This window comes from Rana temporaria, chromosome 1 (genome assembly GCF_905171775.1).
Source record: "Rana temporaria chromosome 1, aRanTem1.1, whole genome shotgun sequence".
Lineage (NCBI taxonomy): Eukaryota > Metazoa > Chordata > Amphibia > Anura > Ranidae > Rana > Rana temporaria.
Genome location: NC_053489.1, coordinates 484,762,910 through 484,781,818, shown reverse-complemented (window position 1 = coordinate 484,781,818; position 18,909 = coordinate 484,762,910). Strand labels below are relative to the sequence as shown.

The 18,909-nt window shown below is 38.9% G+C and overlaps 1 protein-coding gene across 5 annotated transcripts in view; it reads right to left on the bottom strand.

Moving 5' to 3' along the window:
* Window positions 1–433: 433 nt before the first annotated feature.
* Window positions 434–18,909, bottom strand: part of PPP3CA (protein phosphatase 3 catalytic subunit alpha) — a 353,670-nt gene continuing 335,194 nt past the window's right edge. For 3 of the 5 annotated variants that reach the window (XM_040329963.1, XM_040329973.1, XM_040329982.1), the window contains 2 exons: window positions 5,565–5,594; window positions 434–2,310 (listed from right to left, as the gene is read on the bottom strand). In XM_040329963.1, coding sequence (XP_040185897.1) covers window positions 2,114–2,310; window positions 5,565–5,594 — 227 coding nt within the window. In that variant the 3' untranslated portion in view covers window positions 434–2,113. The remainder of the gene's footprint in view (window positions 2,311–5,564; window positions 5,595–18,909) is intronic. The other 2 variants (XM_040329989.1, XM_040329997.1) reach the window with 1 other exon arrangement.

Sequence of the window (18,909 nt, the reverse complement as noted above, 5' to 3'; positions counted from 1 at the left end):
CAGCAGACAAAAGCAGACATGAGTTTGAACCTTTTTTCCATTCAAAACGGTAGAAAGCCTAGCTTTAGCTATACTTTTAAAGGATTTTACTGAAAAAAAAATACACATTCTATCTCAGACAGGGGCCTCTAAGATTTTCAAAATAAAATGCTATCCACGATAACCCCCCACAGTATTTGGCATACTCAAAAAAGAATTATGGTGGAGATACAAAAGTTTTTTTCCCCAGAATGTGGCACTGCAGATACATTCTGAGTTGCAGCCACAAAGTTCTGTAAATAGAGAGGGGTAGTGACCAGTTTATGTTACCACACAGGTCAAAGGCATATGGTGCTTTCCCTTTCCCTGGAAATCCCCTGTAATTTTCACTGATACTTACATTTACTTGAATTAAATGCGATGCATAGTGAGGAAAAATACCCGGAAGCAGGCGGATGCTTAAGTTCATGCACATTTTATTGAGTAGTAATATAAAATGCTTTTTTGTCATTGTTACACGTGCATGCTTCGATTGCCAACATTTCAGAAGTCAAATTACAAAGGCAAGGCTTTAGGCTGTAGTGAATTACTTGGGCACTTAAACAATTGTTAGAAAATATCAATGGACTTTAATTTGATTCAATTAATTATTTTTTTGATGTTGTTAGAAGGAGTCAATAATAACCCGTAACTCATATTATAAAGGGAAAAAAAAGTGAAAAGAATTACACATTTGTGGCACATGACGTAACATAACAGAATGACCAAACTATTATGACACTAACAGTTATCATGCACTTAAAGTTTCACATGTAACCACAAACTTATTTAAAATTTCACAAGTTTTGCTAAACATGCTAACCATATATATGTGTGCACTGACAAGCGTATGTTATAAAACATTAAGAATATTCTTTTCTCTTCTTTAGATTTTTTCAAAGCTTTTTCTTTGATTACAAAATTTCAAAGGCATTAAGCGTTTTAAGAGAATATAAAGTATGCCAGTATACATACATTTCCAGTATAAGTCCAACCACTAAGCGCATTACAGTCTGATACAGGCCTATACAGCCAATTTTGTCATAAAAAACATGCATAGGCGGATTTTTACAGAATATAGATGCTTTTCACTGCACTTAATATGGTGTCTTGTTCACTATACTTAAAAATGCACCACTCATAAATATTAAAATTCAGCAAGCCACAACCAATACTTTATTTACCAAAAAAACGTAGATAGAACAGCAAAAAAATAGAATGATTATCATTATTCCAGTTTTGCTTATTAAAGAAAAAAAAAAAAAAAGGATATTCACTGCCAAATAGTTAAGCTATGTGTTCTATAAGTAAGAAGGGTATTCAAGCACAATAATGTAACCTGAGGTAAGCATAATCTGTACAAAATTAAACTTTCCTTTTTTTGGCATCTTTAACAAATTTGTCAACATTCTTATATTAAATTTATTTTTATTTTTGTATTTGCTTTTGTCCTTTTCCTTGCTAAAGCAATGCACTGAAGTCTATGTCCCAGCACCAGTGACATTAAGACTTTTCAGATTTGTGGTTTTGGGTTACAGATACTCTGATGGAGAGGCTTGCAATTCATTAAAACAGAGATGCAACTGCGAGCAGCTTTGACAGAGTGAGGAGCAGTGGGGAAAACAATGAGCCAATCTGGACAAGAGTAACAAAACATCATCAATAAATAGTCCTTATTTTAGTTTGTACATTATGTTAAAAATGTTTAATGTCTATTTGTAGTTTAGAGCTGCAAATGTAAACATACAATAGTTAGTAAGAAATTAGACAAATATGTACTGTATGTTCAGTAACTAAAAGAAGGCCTTTCAGTAATGTAAAGGTTCCAATGTCATTGGAAAATATGTTCTATATAGGTCAGCAATATTTTTGTGTATATTTTCTACAAGCAATTATAGGCATATCCAGATGAGGCCAGGACCCCCACTAAAATAGATCAGACTATATTTCTTTAGATGACATTGTAAACTGAATCATTCATCACCAACCCCAGAGTAAGTAGCATTTACCCAAATCAAGATCACCCAGTTGCTGATATGCAGCAATCCTGTCATGCCTTGCAGCTACAAAAAATATATTAATGAACAGGAAGTGGTCACTGAATATTGCTGCTGGTGCTGCCATTGCTGTCAGTGCCATTGGTCTCTGAAGAAATAGCCTTGTTGATAGAGTTAAGGTTGGCATCTGAAGGAAGAGCATCTCGGCGAGGTGGCATCCTTTCGTTAATGCGGTCCAAGCCCTTGGCCTCTTCAAAGCTAGTAATCTTATGCTGTGGCGAGAATCCTTTGATTGCTATATAGAAAGGGTCAAAAGTATAAAAAAATATATTGTTAACACAATTTAAAAAAAAACATTATAATAATAAAAAAATAAAAAAAAATCACATGATATGGAGTGGGAAAACACTGGAAAAATAAAGCAAACATAATGCCACTAAAACAAAGTGCTATCCATTTGAGTTCAGCTCATTGGTTTTTCTTTTATTTTTATTCTCTGCACAGTTTAAAAAACTTGATTTTTGTTATAAAATAAATAGATCCCAAAATAGTTTTGGTTACTATAAAAACTGTATATACAAAATTAACGAATACTGCTGGAACACATTCTCTTCATAACAAGCTTCACTCAGAAATGATGCAAAGTACACACCATCTACGGTTTTACACACAAGTCTAGGTTTTAAAACAAAAATAAATTCCAATGCCAACACTGAATACATGGCTATGGAATATCAATAATTTCCTTTTTAAATATACCACTGTGTAAGTAGGTATTTGATCTTTGATGTGTCAATAGATTTCCCATTTGATATAAATGATTTTAAACTCGAAACCAATAACATAACAAGATTCTATCTGCAAAAAACTGTTTAATACTTGGCAAAGATCACAAAAAAAATAAAAATCCAAATCATGGCGTATCTACCAAGTGTAACAAATGTGCAGTAAAGCTAAAAAAGGGACAAAATATATTATTTGCTACAGACCAAAAACTGCCATCATGAAATTTTTTGAAAAATGTATTTAACTTCATCATCCTAAATAATCCTTTAACAGCAAATTCTGATAAGATCACAAAGCATCAATACCGAAGCACTATTTACAATGCTTCCTAAACATTAGATGCCACAGGATATGTCAATATAGTACCACCACAAAATTTGGTGCCATGATTAATTTTTAACTCAACTATATTGATAAATACTTTTGAAAAACACATACAACACATATTTATGCATACAAAACAGAATTTTCAGCACATAGACTAGCATTAATATAATTACATTAGCTACGTAATTGTTCATAACAAAACTAACCTATGGACAAATGCTACTACAATGTATCACATTACTTGCAAAATGGCCTCTTCAGTCTTTGAGGACAATTAATGCATGATAATATGTAGTTTATGAATTAAAAAACATATAAATTTAAACTCTGATTTTCCCTAAACTTTAGTGCAGATGTGTTCAAATATACTGACTTCCATGAAACTATGCTTATCCAAGGAGTTTTTGCTTTATGGTATAAAATACATATTATCTACTTGAGATGAACTCCCGTGGACAATTTATCCTATGCTGAATATAAATAAAAGTAAATGAATGACCCAGCTGTTTTATACAACTCATATTAATGTGAAAGCACACAGTAGTTAGATTAGGTTAGGAAGCATGACAAGAAAAGGATGGAAGATAAGCAAAGGCCATATCAAAGCTTCTCAAAGTGCCTCTTTTTTTAACAAATAAAAAAAAAAAAAATCATAAAAAAAGCAAATGAAGACCAACGTTTTGGTTTCGGTTTTTAAATTTGAAATAAAAAATGATACATTAGATATAAAAATGGAAGCAACACAGCAGTTTTAGAAGCTATAAAAAGCTGCAGACAACTATATTAAAATTTTCTGCTGTTATTGAAAATTTGAATTAAAAAAAAGTTGGTCATACATTTGAAAATCCCAAACAAGGGATTTCGAGAAGACAGCAATAAACCTTGGGGGAGGATTACATTCTTTTTTTTTTTTTTTTTAAGTGAAAAGGTCTCACTGTCGGGTAAAGTGCTGTGCTAAGTTTACTGGTTATATTTGGGAACCACTTGACTACACGGCTGTAATGTACATATAAAAAACATTTATGTTCTCATATAGTAAAACTCTATATACTGTATGTACACACATATATTTTCTATAACAGTCATTAAAAGGCACATCATGAAAACTATTCTAGCTATTTTTAACTGTTGCAAAGAGCATACACTTACCACTTAATTTATTCAAAGTGGAATATTTTTCTTTTGAAAAATTAAGTATGTGGGAGTTTCTATGTAAAATCAGTAATGATCATGATCTGTTATAATCCAGTTACTTATGCACAACTTAAGAATTGTACATAATGTATTTTAATAATATGCAATAACACTTTTTTTTAAATTGCAGAACATATTGGTCTTTATGTAATATAAACTGCTGCTACCTACGAAACGTTATGGGCATTACTTTGCTCAAGTTGCGCAACATTTTCTGCAACTTTAAATAGAATATCTATAAATGATGTAACAATAAAGCAAGCAAACGCTAAACTTTGCTCTTTAGAAAAGTGACTTACTGCCGTTTAGTAAATGAGGCCCAGAAAATGTTAGGAATTTACACCAATATTATACTACACACAACACAGTCACAGATATCACACAAAACGGCCAAACTGGCAACAACAATGCACACTGCAAATTAGATTTTGCTGATAGGAATAGACAATTCCAACATAAATAACAGCCCAATGTGCTGCTATTTAGACAACAGTTGTATTTTTTCTTGCTGATGGGTCTCAAATTTTTTCTTTTGACCATATTGAAGATCTTATTGCTACAGAAAACCAATCACGGCATTCAATTTGGAGTTGAAAGAGACAACAGTTCAGATTCAAGAATAAGATACAACTGACATATTGTTTTAAAAGGGGAACATTTGTGGCTAAGAACAGGGAAAAAATGTGCCCATATGCTTTTTTTTTCGTAATTCGAATTAAAAAAACATATCTGTAAACTCCTAAAGAGTTTTGACTTGAGCTTGCATATAATAATTTCACCTTGATAAAGTGCTTGTGTGTTGGTTCTTTTGCCTTCTATTTAAATAAATGTAAGGTTTGTTGTGGGCAAAAGCATAATTTGGATAGTAAGAAATGCAATTAGGTGTATGCTGTGTAATGCGTAGAAATATATATATTTTTTATAAAAGCCTGTTGAAAAGTTAAAACAAATGAGTTTGAAGAGAAACACGTTGACTCGTGACGGTCAAGGATATTTTAGCAGTGGCTTTACGTGTTATAACCTTGATGAAATATATATATATTTTGTTCGAGAAGCAATAATTGCTATGCTGACAACAGATGTAGTACTACATTCCCCTTTAAAGCAAGCACATTTGGTTAATACTTAGCCACAATTGTTAACCCAACACCCACACACTTTTTACAAGCTACAGCAAAATGGATACACCCAGCAGGACCCTTGTCTGCTGCAAGGGCAACAGAAAGGGGGCTTGCCAATTACCTTCATCGGCCTCTATAGCCTCAACAGTAGCTAAAGAGAAGAAAGGGTAGCAAAATGGATGAGAAAAATGAGCAGAGGATTTCAACTCTTATGAATAAGTCAGTGAGCAGCAAAAGGTGCACGTGAACTAATGTTACAGTAAGTGCTGGATTTGGTTTGCGCAAAAGACAACATAAACGCTCGACAGAAGAAAGGCTGAGCTTAGCTATTGTTTATTATTTGCAGCTTTTTCCATCCGGGAATGGTTAGATGTATACAAACAGGATATTTGCAATTAAGAAAACAGCTTTGCGGTTGTTAAAGACAGCAGCTATAAAAAAACTTATGCTACAGACATCAAACCCAAGATTATGTACAAGTATAATTACAATAAACGGTTTCAGAAAGACAGTTTTACATTTCAAGACTGCATTATGGCCAAAGCTAAAATGGTAAAAATAGCTCATAGTAGGCTGAGAATTAAAGTGAGCCTATGGATAGTTAAAGTGATAATAAAGTCTTGTTTTTTGCTTAAAAGATACAAACATGTTATACTTACCTGTTTTGTGCAGTGGTTTAGCCCAGATCCTCCTCTTCTTGGGTCCCTTGTCTGCACTCCTGGCTCCCTCCTGCTGAGTGCCCCCACAGCAAGCAGCTTGCTATGGGGCACCGGAGCTAACCCGCTGCTCTGCGTGTCAATTCAGAAAGTGAGCCGTGGCTCGGCGCCACCCCCTCTCTCTCCTCATTGGCTCACTGACTTTGACTAATGGAAGTGGGAGCCAATAAAGAGGGAGAGTCCTGGATAGCTGAGATTCTTGTGCAACATCACTGTATAGAGATGGGGGGTCAGGTAAGTATTAGGGAGACTGTTGAACACAGAAGGTTTATAGAATGCATTAATATAAAAAACCTTCTGCCTTTATTAACGAGCAGCAAACTAGCTTTAAACAAACCCTCGCTGTTCTATGTAGCTGCAGGCACCATGGAGCAATTTATTCTTAAAGTTCACAGCAGAAACACTAAAGTCATTGAAATCATGCTTCCAACAGTTCCGCTTACCTTGCTCCAGCTCCTAGGGCACTGAGGGCCAGATCCACATAGAAATGGATAGGCGAAGCGTATCAGAGATACGCTACGCTGCCGTACCTTACCTGGCGTTCTTTCAAATCCTCAAAGATTTTGCGCCGTAAATTACGGTGGCCTAGTATATTTCTGGCGGCGGAATTTAAATCGGTGATTAGGGGGCGTGATTCATTTAAATGAAGCGCGTCCCCGCGCCAAATGAACTGCGCATGCTCCGTTTCAAAATTTCCCGCCGTGCATTGCGCGAAATAACGTCGCAACAACGTCATTTTTTAAACTTAGACGTGACTTACGTCAATCCCGATTCACGAATGACTTGCGCAAAAAAAAGAAAAAATTCAATTTTCGACGCGGGAACGACGGCCATACTTAACATGGCAAATCTAACTATACGCCGCAAAATACCAGCTTTAACTATAGGCCGGAAAAAGCCGACTAGAGACGTAAGAGAATGCGACGGCCGCACGTACGTTTGTGGATCGTCGGAAAAATCGAATTTGCATACCCGACGCGGAAAACGACGCGAACTCCACCCAGCGGACGCCGAAGTATTGCATCTACGATCCGAAGGCGTACAAAGCCGTACACCTGTCGGATCGAACCCAGATGCCGTCGTATCTTGGTTTGAGGATTCAAACTAAAGATACGACGCGGGTAATTTGAAAGTACGCCGGCGTATCAGTAGATACGCCGGCGTACTCTCTCTGGATCTGGCCCTTTGTATTTAAATTGAGGATTACAAGAATGAATGAAAAGCTGCTGGGAACAAAGCTACAAAGAAAACATCTTTAGCGCGTGTGCTGTGAATTTTATGAGGATGAATTACTCCACAGTGACTATAGCTACAGAGGTCAATAATAGCTTATTTTAAAATGTATTTATCACTTGATAAGAGTTTGGGAATACTTCAATTTCACTTTAAGGTTATGGCGAGTTGAGTCTACCAATGTGCCTATATGGTTTCAGCAATTCATAGCAATATTTACCTGCAGGCATCCTTAAGTTACTGGCCAGTACATAGTTTCCATTATTAAAGTGCAACTTTCGGCTAAACATTTTTCTCCTGGAGGTTTAATTTAAAAAGTAAATAAATCAGCTCTGGCTGCAATTCTCACTTTTAATCTCTAGCTGTCCCAGGATGTACCTCATCTCTGCCACCAGCTGTCCTCAGCCTCACTCAACCCAGAAGTCTGGTGGCTTACTGTTAGTGCAGGACATCCTAAAGGCGTTATCGCCACTTAGCCTTGCACTTAGTGTACTGATGCAGAAAGTTTAGCTGACATCATCACACCATTGCGGATCTCTGCATCATTGAGAACTGCTGGGAGAAAACCAAAGTGCAAGAGGACCCTATGCATCATGTGACCAGTTTAAAGAAATCTGGAAACGATAATAGGAAAAAAAAAAGCATTAAATACTGCTGGGGGGCAGGAGTCTTGGGCGGTTTATAATAGTCTGGACTAGATCTTTATCATAAATTCAATATATAAACTGAGGCCCTAAAATCAACATGAAAAAAAAGGCAACAAATACTCTAGCTTTATGTTAAAGATTCTATGATGGTGTGAAGACGCTGGCAATGATAAAAGCCTGGCAGAGGTTCTAACCTTGCCATTCTCTATCTAAAACAAATGAAAAAAAAAAAAAAGTTTTGCTGGGCTATATTCCATAGTTTCTAGTACTACTTTCAGGTCCACAATACTCTTTGCATTTTCTGTTATAAGAGTATTATGAAACTACCACATTGACTACCATCAGACTGCATAGAGAAATAGAACTTTGATATCTCTTTTGGCAGCTAGTAACATTTCATGAGAATTCAGACATGTAGGATTAATCTGCAGCTGTGGCAATGGGATATTAGTGACATGACACTTGAGACAAAAGAATAGGAAGACTACAGGGTTATATTCTTAGCAATACCAAGCTAACTTTTAACGTGCAGCAAGTGATGCTAGGCCTTCTGAACCAGAATCATACAATTTAAATATTTTATAATATATTTAAATATAAAATTTTAATTTAAAATGATATACAAAATACACATAGTTCTTCATCAAACACATTTAGGCAGGTGACTTTGTAACACCCAACCTTTCATTACAATATGTAAGACTCTATTTCAAGCGCAATTAGAACATGGTAATAAGCATATTACATACCAATGCATAAAGTATCTAGCATTAGATAAAAAAGGACTTCTGGTGATTAATTTATATACATTTGGAACAGGTGGATTGCTAATTTGATATAACAAGCCATGGCTAGAATGTAAGCATGAACAGTTCAAAAAACACACCCAATAATAAAACGCAATAACAATCTACTCACAAGTGTTACTACACAATTAAGAGAGGTACAACTACATCCCTTAGGACTAATAGCCCTGTAACTGTATTACACAGAATGTAATAGTCAAACAGGAATGGAAGAACAAATTGCTGGCCATCATTTGATTCTTAGTAGTTATTGTTAGTATTTCATCCATAATACACATACGTCTTACTGTCCTGCTCATTAATGTGGAAAAAATAGGAGAGACAAAATACAAATCAGGTTTTTCACACACATTTACAGTGCATCCAGATAGTATTCACAGCACTTCAGTTTTTCCACATTTTGTTATGCTACAGCCTTATTCCATTATGGATTAGATTCATTATTTTCCTCAAAATTGTACAAATAATTCCCCATAATGACAACATGAAAGAAGTTTGTTTAAAATCTTTACAAATGTATTAAAAATAAATCACATGTACATAAGGAATTCACAGCCTTTGCTCAATACTTTGTTGAAGCACCTTTGGCACCAATTACAGCCTCAGGTCTTTTTTTTTTTTTGTAAAATCTTTATTTGAGGATGGCATAGCAATACATCACAACAGTTGTTGTAAAAGAAAAGACATCTCACATCAAACAAGAAGCCATCAATATACAGTTTTTCAACGTAACATATAAGGAAAGACAAGGTAGTCTTTGGGGGAAGAGAAAGTGGAAGCAACTAATCCCATTGGGGGCCCACTACTTATGGGTGCATCACAGGGGGGACGTAGGGCCAGGCCTCAGGTCTTTTTGAGTATGATGCTACAAGCTTGGCACACCAATTTTTGGGCAGTTTCTCACATTCTTCTTTGCAGCTCCTCTTAAGCTTCATCAGCTTGGATTGGGAGCGTCGATGCACAGCCATTTACAGATCTCTCCAGAGATGTTCAATCGAGATCAAGTTTGGGCTCTGGCTGGGCCACTCAAGGACATTCACAGGGTTGTCCCGTAGCCACACCTTTGTTATCTTGGCTGTGTGCTTAGAGTCGTTGCCCTGCTGAAAGATGAACCTTCAACCCAGTCTGAGGTCCAGAGTACTCAAGAGCAGGTTTATATCAAGGATGTCTCTGTACATTGCTGCATTCATCTTCCCTCAGTCCTGACTAGTTTCCCAGTTTCTGCCACTGAAAAACATCCCCACAGCATGATGCTGCCACCACCATGCTTCACTGTAGGGATGGTATTGGCCAGGTGATGAGTGGTGTCTGGTTTCCTCCAGACATGATGCTTGCCATTCAGGCCAAAGAGTTCAATCTTTGTTTCATCAGACCAGAGAATTTTATTTCTCATGGTCTCAGAGTCCTTCGGGTGCCTTTTGGCAAACACAAGGCGGGCTCTCATGTGCCTTTTACTGATGAGTGACTTCCATCTGGCCATTCTACCATACAGGCCTGATTGGTGGAGTGCTGCAGAGAGGGTTGTTCTTCTGGAAAATTCTCCTCTCTCCACAGAGAAACACTGGAGCTCTGTCAGAGTGAGCATTGGGTTCTTGGTCACCTCCCTAACTAAGGTCCTTCTCCCTTGATTGCTCAGTTTGGCTGGGCAGCCCACTCAAGGAAGAGTCCTAGTGGTTCCAAATGTCTTCCATTTATGGATGATGGAGGCCACTGTGCTCATTGGGGCCTTCAATGCTGTAGAAAATGTTCTGTACCCTTTCCCAGATCTGTGCCTGGATACAATTCTGTCTCAGAGGTCTACAGATAATTCCTTGGACTTTGTGGCTTAGTTTGTGCTCTGACATGCACTGTTAACTGTGGGATCTTATATAGACAGGTGTGTGCCTTTCCAAATCATGTCCAATCAACTGAATTTAACACAGGTGGACTTCAATCAAGCTGTAGAAACATCTTAAGGATGATTAGTGGAAACAGGATGCACCCAAGCTAAATTTTGAGTGTCATGGAAAAGGCTGTGAATACTTATACATGTGATTTATTTCCTTTTTTATTTTTAATAAATTTGCAAAGATTTCAAACAAACTTCATTCACATTGTCATTATGGGGTATTGTTTGTAGAATGTTGAGGAAAATAATGCATTTAATAAATTCATTTTGGAATAAGGGTGTAACATAACAAAATGTGGAAAAAGCGAAGCGTTGTGAAAACTTTCTGGATGCAATGTATGTTCAGTAATTTAAAACCATTATTACAAACATGGCTTCTAATATACTGTATGTGTAAGGAGCCTTGTAAAAAGGCACAGCCATTCTTAACCAATGTATACCAAATTACAAGCATAACTCTACAGATTACCAGACTATCTCTAATCTGTCTCTAAATCCAAAATCTATCACACTGTACAATAGATTCTATGACTGTAATATGTTTAAACCAACATGATTCACTAAGGACTCATTCACTGCTGCCTGCACAGTATTGTGGGCTATAGAGCTGGGCAGCAGGGGGTGGTGTAATGCACATTTGATAGCACTGCACAGATCCTTTTCTTTTATTCAGAACTTTAGATGAAAGTATACAAAGTGACATTTCACTAATATCACAGCAGCGGGGTGTGCTATGTTGCATAATATCACACTGCTGTGGAATGCGGTGTAACACTGCATTCTGATCAGAACATCCAGAAAACTATTGTTTTTGGTGTGTGTGACTGCAGTTGCCTGCATTTTTTCATGAGGAATGAATGACACATAGGTTTGTCTTATTGGTGTTCAATTGCAGAAAATAAACAATACAAATAAAACCCTGTCTCTGCTTATTTCGATTCCAATTCAATTCCAGAATTAGGATTATCATAAACAAAAAAAGTAAATGCATGTGCATGTTATAAACGTAGATTTAAGTATAAGTTATTGTGCATAATCAGACCCTAGGGTCGGTTCACACTAGTGCGCTGTGCGATATCGCGTGTGATTCGCACAGATAGTATGGTTGATATCGCACCGCATTCAGACCAAAAACGCACAGGACCCTTTTTTTGGTCCGCACCAGAACCAAATCACATAGGTGTGAACACCCATGCGATCCGATTCATGTCTGAACTGTCACTTTGCAGTGCGATATGTGAGCTGAAATGGGGGTGTCGTTAATGTTGTACACATGGCCGCGTACACATGGTCGATCCATCCGATGAGAATGGTCCGACGGACTGTTTTCATCGGTTCACCGCAGAAGTGGCCTGACGGCCTGATATGCGTACACACCATCATTCCAAAAACCGATCGGGTCAGAACGCGGTGACGTCAAACACAAGACGTGCTGAATAAAACAAAGTTCAATGCTTCCAAGCATGTGTCGACTTGATTCTGAGCATGCGCTGGTTTTGAACCGATGCTTTTCTGTACTAACCATTGGTTTGGACCGATCGGGCAGCGGTCCATCGGTTCGGTTTTGAAGCATGTTTTAAAAATTTGGACCGAAGGAAAACAGACCAATGGGCTATACACACGGTCGGTTTGGACCGATGAAACTGAACCTCGGTCCATTCTCATCGGTTTTGTCCAACCGTGTGTACGGGGCCTCAGGTGCGATGCGGGAACCTGCAGTGGATTCGCAGGGTTCTTGCATCGCACAAGTGTGAACCCGGCCTTACTAGAGCTGGCCATATACTGCTCGAATTTTGCCCAATATCTGAAAATTGGTCAAAATTCAAATCAGCTGCAGTCACTGTTTGGGTATTCTTACAAACGCAGGTGCTGATTTTAAGATTACAGCTGGCAGCAGAAAATGTATCCAAGCATGCGGTTTAGCTTGAATGAGGCAATCTTTATGGGCATCGCCAGCTTAACTTATTTTTTGACAATATTACCTTGTGTGCTTACTTCTTATATTTTTTTGTTGATAATTAAAAAAATAGTGACAAAATGACAAACTATAAAAAAAAGTATGTATTTCATATGTCATCTGTTGAGCAGCCCTCAATCATCCCCTCAAAGTTGTATTTTTCTCAGGCAGCTCAGTTCCAACTATGTCTACATTCAATATTGCTGTGAAAAAGACGCGAGTGCACACAGCTATGAAGATCAGTAGGGCATGTTTGAAATCAGAATTACTGATTGAATTATTATTCAAAGTAGTGCACAACACCCATTTGGAGGTTTTAAAGCATTACACACTTTCAAATGTTTTTGTGGTTTTAACTAGGTTCTAGTGTAATTACAGGTTGTATATTCCCTGTGTTGTTTGTTTGTCTTACCTTGTAACAATGGGTTCACATGTTGTGGCTACAGTTTTTAGGGTCATGGCTGATTGATTCCCCTATATTAATTAATAATCTTGCGAGTTTGTGCTTAGGGACTGGCAATTTCTGGTTGTGTGTAATGTTTGTGCATCACACAGTGCCCAGTGTATGCCATGCCATTACCTCTGTGTTTCAGCACAAATGTGGGAGTATTAATGTGATGGAACACATCTCTTCCAGAATGGTGAGCTCTCTGTTAATTGCTCTGCTTGCTTGTCTGTTTGCGTTTAAATTACTATATAGCTCTCACCTGCAGAGCACTAGACTGAGAGACCCAAGGATTAAGGGATATGCAGTTTCTTCACAGGAAATGTCAATTCTCACACTACAGAGGTAATTTCATATTAAACTGCAACTCTACACTACACTGCCGGCATGTGATGATATTTCTTTGTAATATGCAAGATACTTCGGCGACAAGTTTTCCCAAAAGGTGGAAATTTAGTGCCAGCACATCTCTTATGGACTTAATTGGTTAGATATCTGAACTTTATGCTTGATCAGTGCACCTGCTGTGGCTATTATGATGAATTTTTAACCTCTGTTTGATTCAAACTTATTTTAAATGACAGGAAATACAAGAGGAGGTGCTAAAATGTACAAAGCTCATTAAATACACCCAAAGCTTAAAGGTGGACTTAAAGGAGTCTGATTAATGTCAATATTTCATTATTGAAATATCCAAGATATAGGAAACCAAGGATTGATTCCAGACTTCCCCTATAATGAAAATAACAATTTTGGGAGGACTAATCCTTTAAAAAATAAATTACATCCTAAGGTTAAGGAAATACAAGTGTCATATCCTCTCACACTGTGATGATGATATTATGAATAAGAGATATGTTTAGAACGTAGACAGAAATAATAGAATGGGTTTGCTCAGTCATGGATTATCCCTGAGAAGGCATCTCCAGCTATCCAAAGAATGCATGACCCTTCCCGGATAGGATGTTGACTTGAAGGGATCTAGAGCAGGAATGGGCAAAAATGTACTTTCTAGAAAAAGAAAAAAAAAAACAGCGTCCAGACATACATAAAAAAGTGAGCAGTTGGAAGATGCCCAGACCACAGAATCAGAACATGGAGCAGCTATACTAAAGTATAGGTCAAGATACTCCAAGTGAGGAGTCAAATTCAGCAATCCAGACATGTAGGATCCATCCAAAGTTCTGGAGAGTCTGCACGGTCTGGTGGACATTGGCAGGCAGAGCCTGTGCTAATTGTTCTCTCAGCAAGCAGTCAGCCAGACATGCCATGATAGGAACACCCTGCTAGTGGGGGAAGCCAAGAACAAATCAAATACTGGGAACAAAGAGTTTTCAGTTTCTCTTACAGAAGAAAAATTTGCCTTGAACTATGTACAGCATCAAACCCAGGTACTCCAAGCGATGAATTGGATCCAGCACTGATTTTGGAAATTTAGTATCCATGCACAGTTCTGCACTGTTCGGTGGACATTGGTCTGCACCAACCGTTCTCTGAGTTAAAGGTTATTTTGATATCCCACAATGGAAACACCTTGAGTTCGGATCAGGTAGCAGGCACAGTCTGTGAGAGGAGAGTTCATCCAAATGTTTAAAATTGGGCATTGCCTGGGAGTGTGATAGGGCCAACACAGGAAATAGTACCTGATGCACACAGAAGGTGCTGAAGACAGTCAAAATAGTAGCCAACACATTCCTGGAAAAATGGCTGTGCATCTTAGTGGGTGCATGGAACCATGTCAAGTCAAAGCAAAAAATGTCATCCGCACACCAAGGACCTCCTGAGTGGATCAAAAGCCTCAAATCAGCGATCACATAGTTACAGCAGATAGCAACGTTTCAGAGCCAGGCAGGACCCCTTCATCAGGCATATCCGCGAAAAAAAGAAATGATTGATGTGCTGAAAAAAATGGACGACATGCATGTATGTGTCCTTGATGTCTACAGAGGCCAAGAAGTCTCCCTGATAGGAAGAGGCCCAGACCAATCTGGTGTAAATATTGGGCTCAAAAGACAGAGGACCTCAAATCCAGGACAGGCTTGTCAACTGCATCTGGCATTGTTAGATGACCCTCCATCCAGGTATTAAACAGGTCCAACCCAACATAGCCTCATATCAGGCGAGATTGGGCAATTTAATGATGATGTGGTCATAAGCTACATTTCCTCTAAGTTCTGGAGCTGTAATATAGTTGAAAAAAACCCCCCCCTGAAACTGTTATGCCACAGGAACTGGGGTGGTGATGCCTTTCTTTCAAAAAATTTACATTGAATGCATTAAATGGGAAAACTATATCCTTTGAAGGGGCAGAGAATAGAACCATATTTTTAGCCTCCTCCCGTACCTAGGTATATTGGATGAAGCCTAGCGAGGCATCGACAAAAAGTGAGACAACACCCCCCCCCCCCCAATATGAAAAACAAGGAGCTATCTTAATATGAAGAAGAGAGCCTGTGGGTCAAGATCTGGCCCTAGTGATTGAACACAGGCAAATCCTCACCCTAATCATTGCAGTCTTATAGCGGAACATCGCCAGATCAATAGGAGGAAACAGTCCACATAATAACTAAAGATTTACCAGAGAGCATTGGACTGAGAATGTGTACAAGAAGTAAGAAATATATAGGAGGTCTATCAGTGTTTGTCCAGAATAAAAAGAAAGAAGACATGCATCAGAAAACGGTAACAATCCCAAGACCTCTAAGGGACTCTATAGAGGGAGCAGTACTAGCAGAAACTACAGACTGCTCTTTCATGTGCAAGTCAGTCACTGCATCAACAGAGTCAAAATGGTTCTCCCTCAACCTGGGAATTATGACTTTACAGGGAAAGTTATCCAACAATCTACTATCTTGAGAAAAGACCACATGCTGTTCTTGCAGACCACTGAACATCCTGCCCTTAACGTGGAGGGAAACAGAAGAAAGCACACTCTCCAATGAATCGTGGAGGTCGAAGCTGAGAAATTTTTAGGGTGACAACATTTAGTTCCATAGCAAAAATCTGATCTATAAATGTTTGAAGGACCCACAATGCTCCAAAGGTTAACTGTCTGGCCCTAAGAACTTCCATTTCCCCCCAAAGTAATCTACCTGCACATCCTCCATCTAATTGCTCCTTAGAAACGACGGCAAGAGGGTTACTATGAGGAAAAAAGCAGCAGAAGAAAAGGTCCAGCTTAATCCTCACTGGACTCATCATTACTAGGGACCCTCCACTGTGAGATTCTGTAACATAGCAGTACAGCTACAATAAAATAGAACCTTTCCATGTTGTCACATTAGCCATTTCCAAAGAAATCAATTTAACTAATAATTGAAGTTTGGGCAAAAATGGTGGCTTAGTGGAGGAATCATTCCTGTTAGACAACTGCAATTTTGTAATGAAGGAGAGGAGGCAATTGTCACAGAACCCCCCCCCCCCCCAGGAACCTTTAAGCTCCCTGGAAAGATAAGGTCTAAAGAACCACATTTCCCCCCACAACCACTACTAATGGAATAGTTGGTGCTGCTATCCCTTCCTCTGAATTTGCCAAGATGCGGATGGTAGCAGCAATCTCCGCCTCTATTCTGTTCATGCAGTTAAACCCCTGCCACAATCAGAAGGGCATCATCCCAGGCCATTGACAGTGATGTCATGCCATACCAAAACGGGGACCACCAAAGGCTGCAATACTGAGCACCGCAAACTGCAGGCCCCTCACTACAAATACAAGGGGAGGAAGACAGGGCTCCCAAGCCAGGAAGGCTTCAGGAGTTAACCCCCACAATATCTGGAGGTCAAAATCCTGAAAAGGAGCAGAAGGGGCTTACTGAATAATGCAGAAAAGCCAAAGTCAGGAATGCCCAGAACATCTGCATCCAGAAGGGCACTGACCCAATGACCATTCAGTCAGGATAAAACAGCAAACATTTTGGACACAGCAAAAACATGATGGCAATTTATCTAAAGGAAATACTGTTTTTATAATAATAACATAAACAAGACATTTTAAATAGCTGCACAGGTGATCTAGGACTCATGCCGCGTACACACGGTCGTTTTTCGGCATGAAAAAAAAAATACATTTTTCAGCATTTCTACCACACGTACGACGGCACTCTGAAGGGGAAGTTCTATTCGCCTTTGGGCTGCTTTTAGCTGATTCCGTGTTAGTAAAAGACGATTCGCGCTTTTTTGTCTGTTACAGCGTGATGAATGTGCTTACTCCATTATGAATGGTAGTTTTACCAGAACGAGCGCTCCCGTCTCATAACTCACTTCTGGGCATGCGCAGGTTTAAAACGTCGTTTTAGCCCACACACGATCATGTTTTACAACCCGAAAAACAACATTTAAAAAAAGCCGAAAAACAATGTGAAGCCCACACACGGTGATTTTAAATGACGTTTTTAAAAATTTCATTTTTTTTCATGCCGAAAAACGACCGTGTGTACGCGGCATCAGGCTGCTAGTCATTTAATGCTTTTAGGTAGATTCAGGTACGGCCGTGCAATTTTAAGACGGCGTAGCCTAGCATGTTTACACTACGCCGCCTTAAGTAAGAGAGGCAAGTGCATGATTCTCAAGGCACTTACCTCCTTACTTAGGGCGGCGTAGTGTAAACGCGGTGGGCGTAAGGGCGCCTAATTCAAATGGGTTGGAGGGGGGCGTGTTGTATGGTAATGAGGCTTGACCTCACGTTTTTGAAGTTTTTTGTTACTGCGCATGCGCATACATTTCCCAGTGCGCATTGCGGCTAAGTACGCCGTATGGGCCTATTGATTTTGATGTGGACGTAAACGACGTAACTCCCGATTCGCGGACGACTTACGCAAACGACGTAAAAAATTCGAACCTCGCGGCGGGAATGGCGGCCATACTTTAACATTGTTATTCCACCTCATAGGTGGAATAACTTTAGGCCGCCTAAGGCCTTACGGAATCGACGTAATTCGACTGCGGCGTACGTTCGGGAATCGGTGTACAAACTAATTTACATAGTCTACGCCGGCCGCAATGGAAGCGCCACCTAGCGGCCATCCGAAAAATTGCAATCTAAGATAGGACGGCGCAAGCCTACCTATCTTAGCTATGTTTAAGCGTATCTCTGTTTGAGCATACGCTTAAACATACGGCGGCGTAGATTCAGAGTTAGGTCGGCTTATCTACTGATAAGCCGGCCTAACTCTTTCTGAATCTACCTATTTGTTTTTGTAGCTACATCATTTGGGCCCTGAATGATGAACCTGGGGTTTCACAGCTAGGGCACACATGTAGTCTTGGTTTACAAAAAATATTGAACACTCCTAACCTAGATGATAATCTTGGTAGATTTCATACCATCAACAGTGAATCCAATATTTCTAGATTTCACATTCAGTTTTTCTAGTCCATATTTCTATCAAAGCTTTAAAATGGTTGTAAACCTCAGACATTAAATATGAACAAAGCATATCCCTCTGGTGTACTTGTCTCAATTAAGAGCATCAAGTGTCATATTGGTCTTTTGCCCCATTCTTCTGCTATCTGCATGAATCACTTCGGACAAGTTTTCCTTGTCGCCAAGAGAACAAAGGTGACAGGGAGCGACTTCCAGCTGATTGTCAGCCTCAGCTCTGTTCCTGTGTGCAGGGGGGTGTGTCTCTTCCCTCCAATCGGCTCTTAGAGATCTCCTCATTGAGCACTGCAGAGTGTAACTTCAGCTCTCCGTTCTTTTTTTTCTTTCCTGACAGCTCAGACAAGTTTTTTCAATTCTGGACTTTGAATGTATGTAGAGAAGAGAATATTGCAGA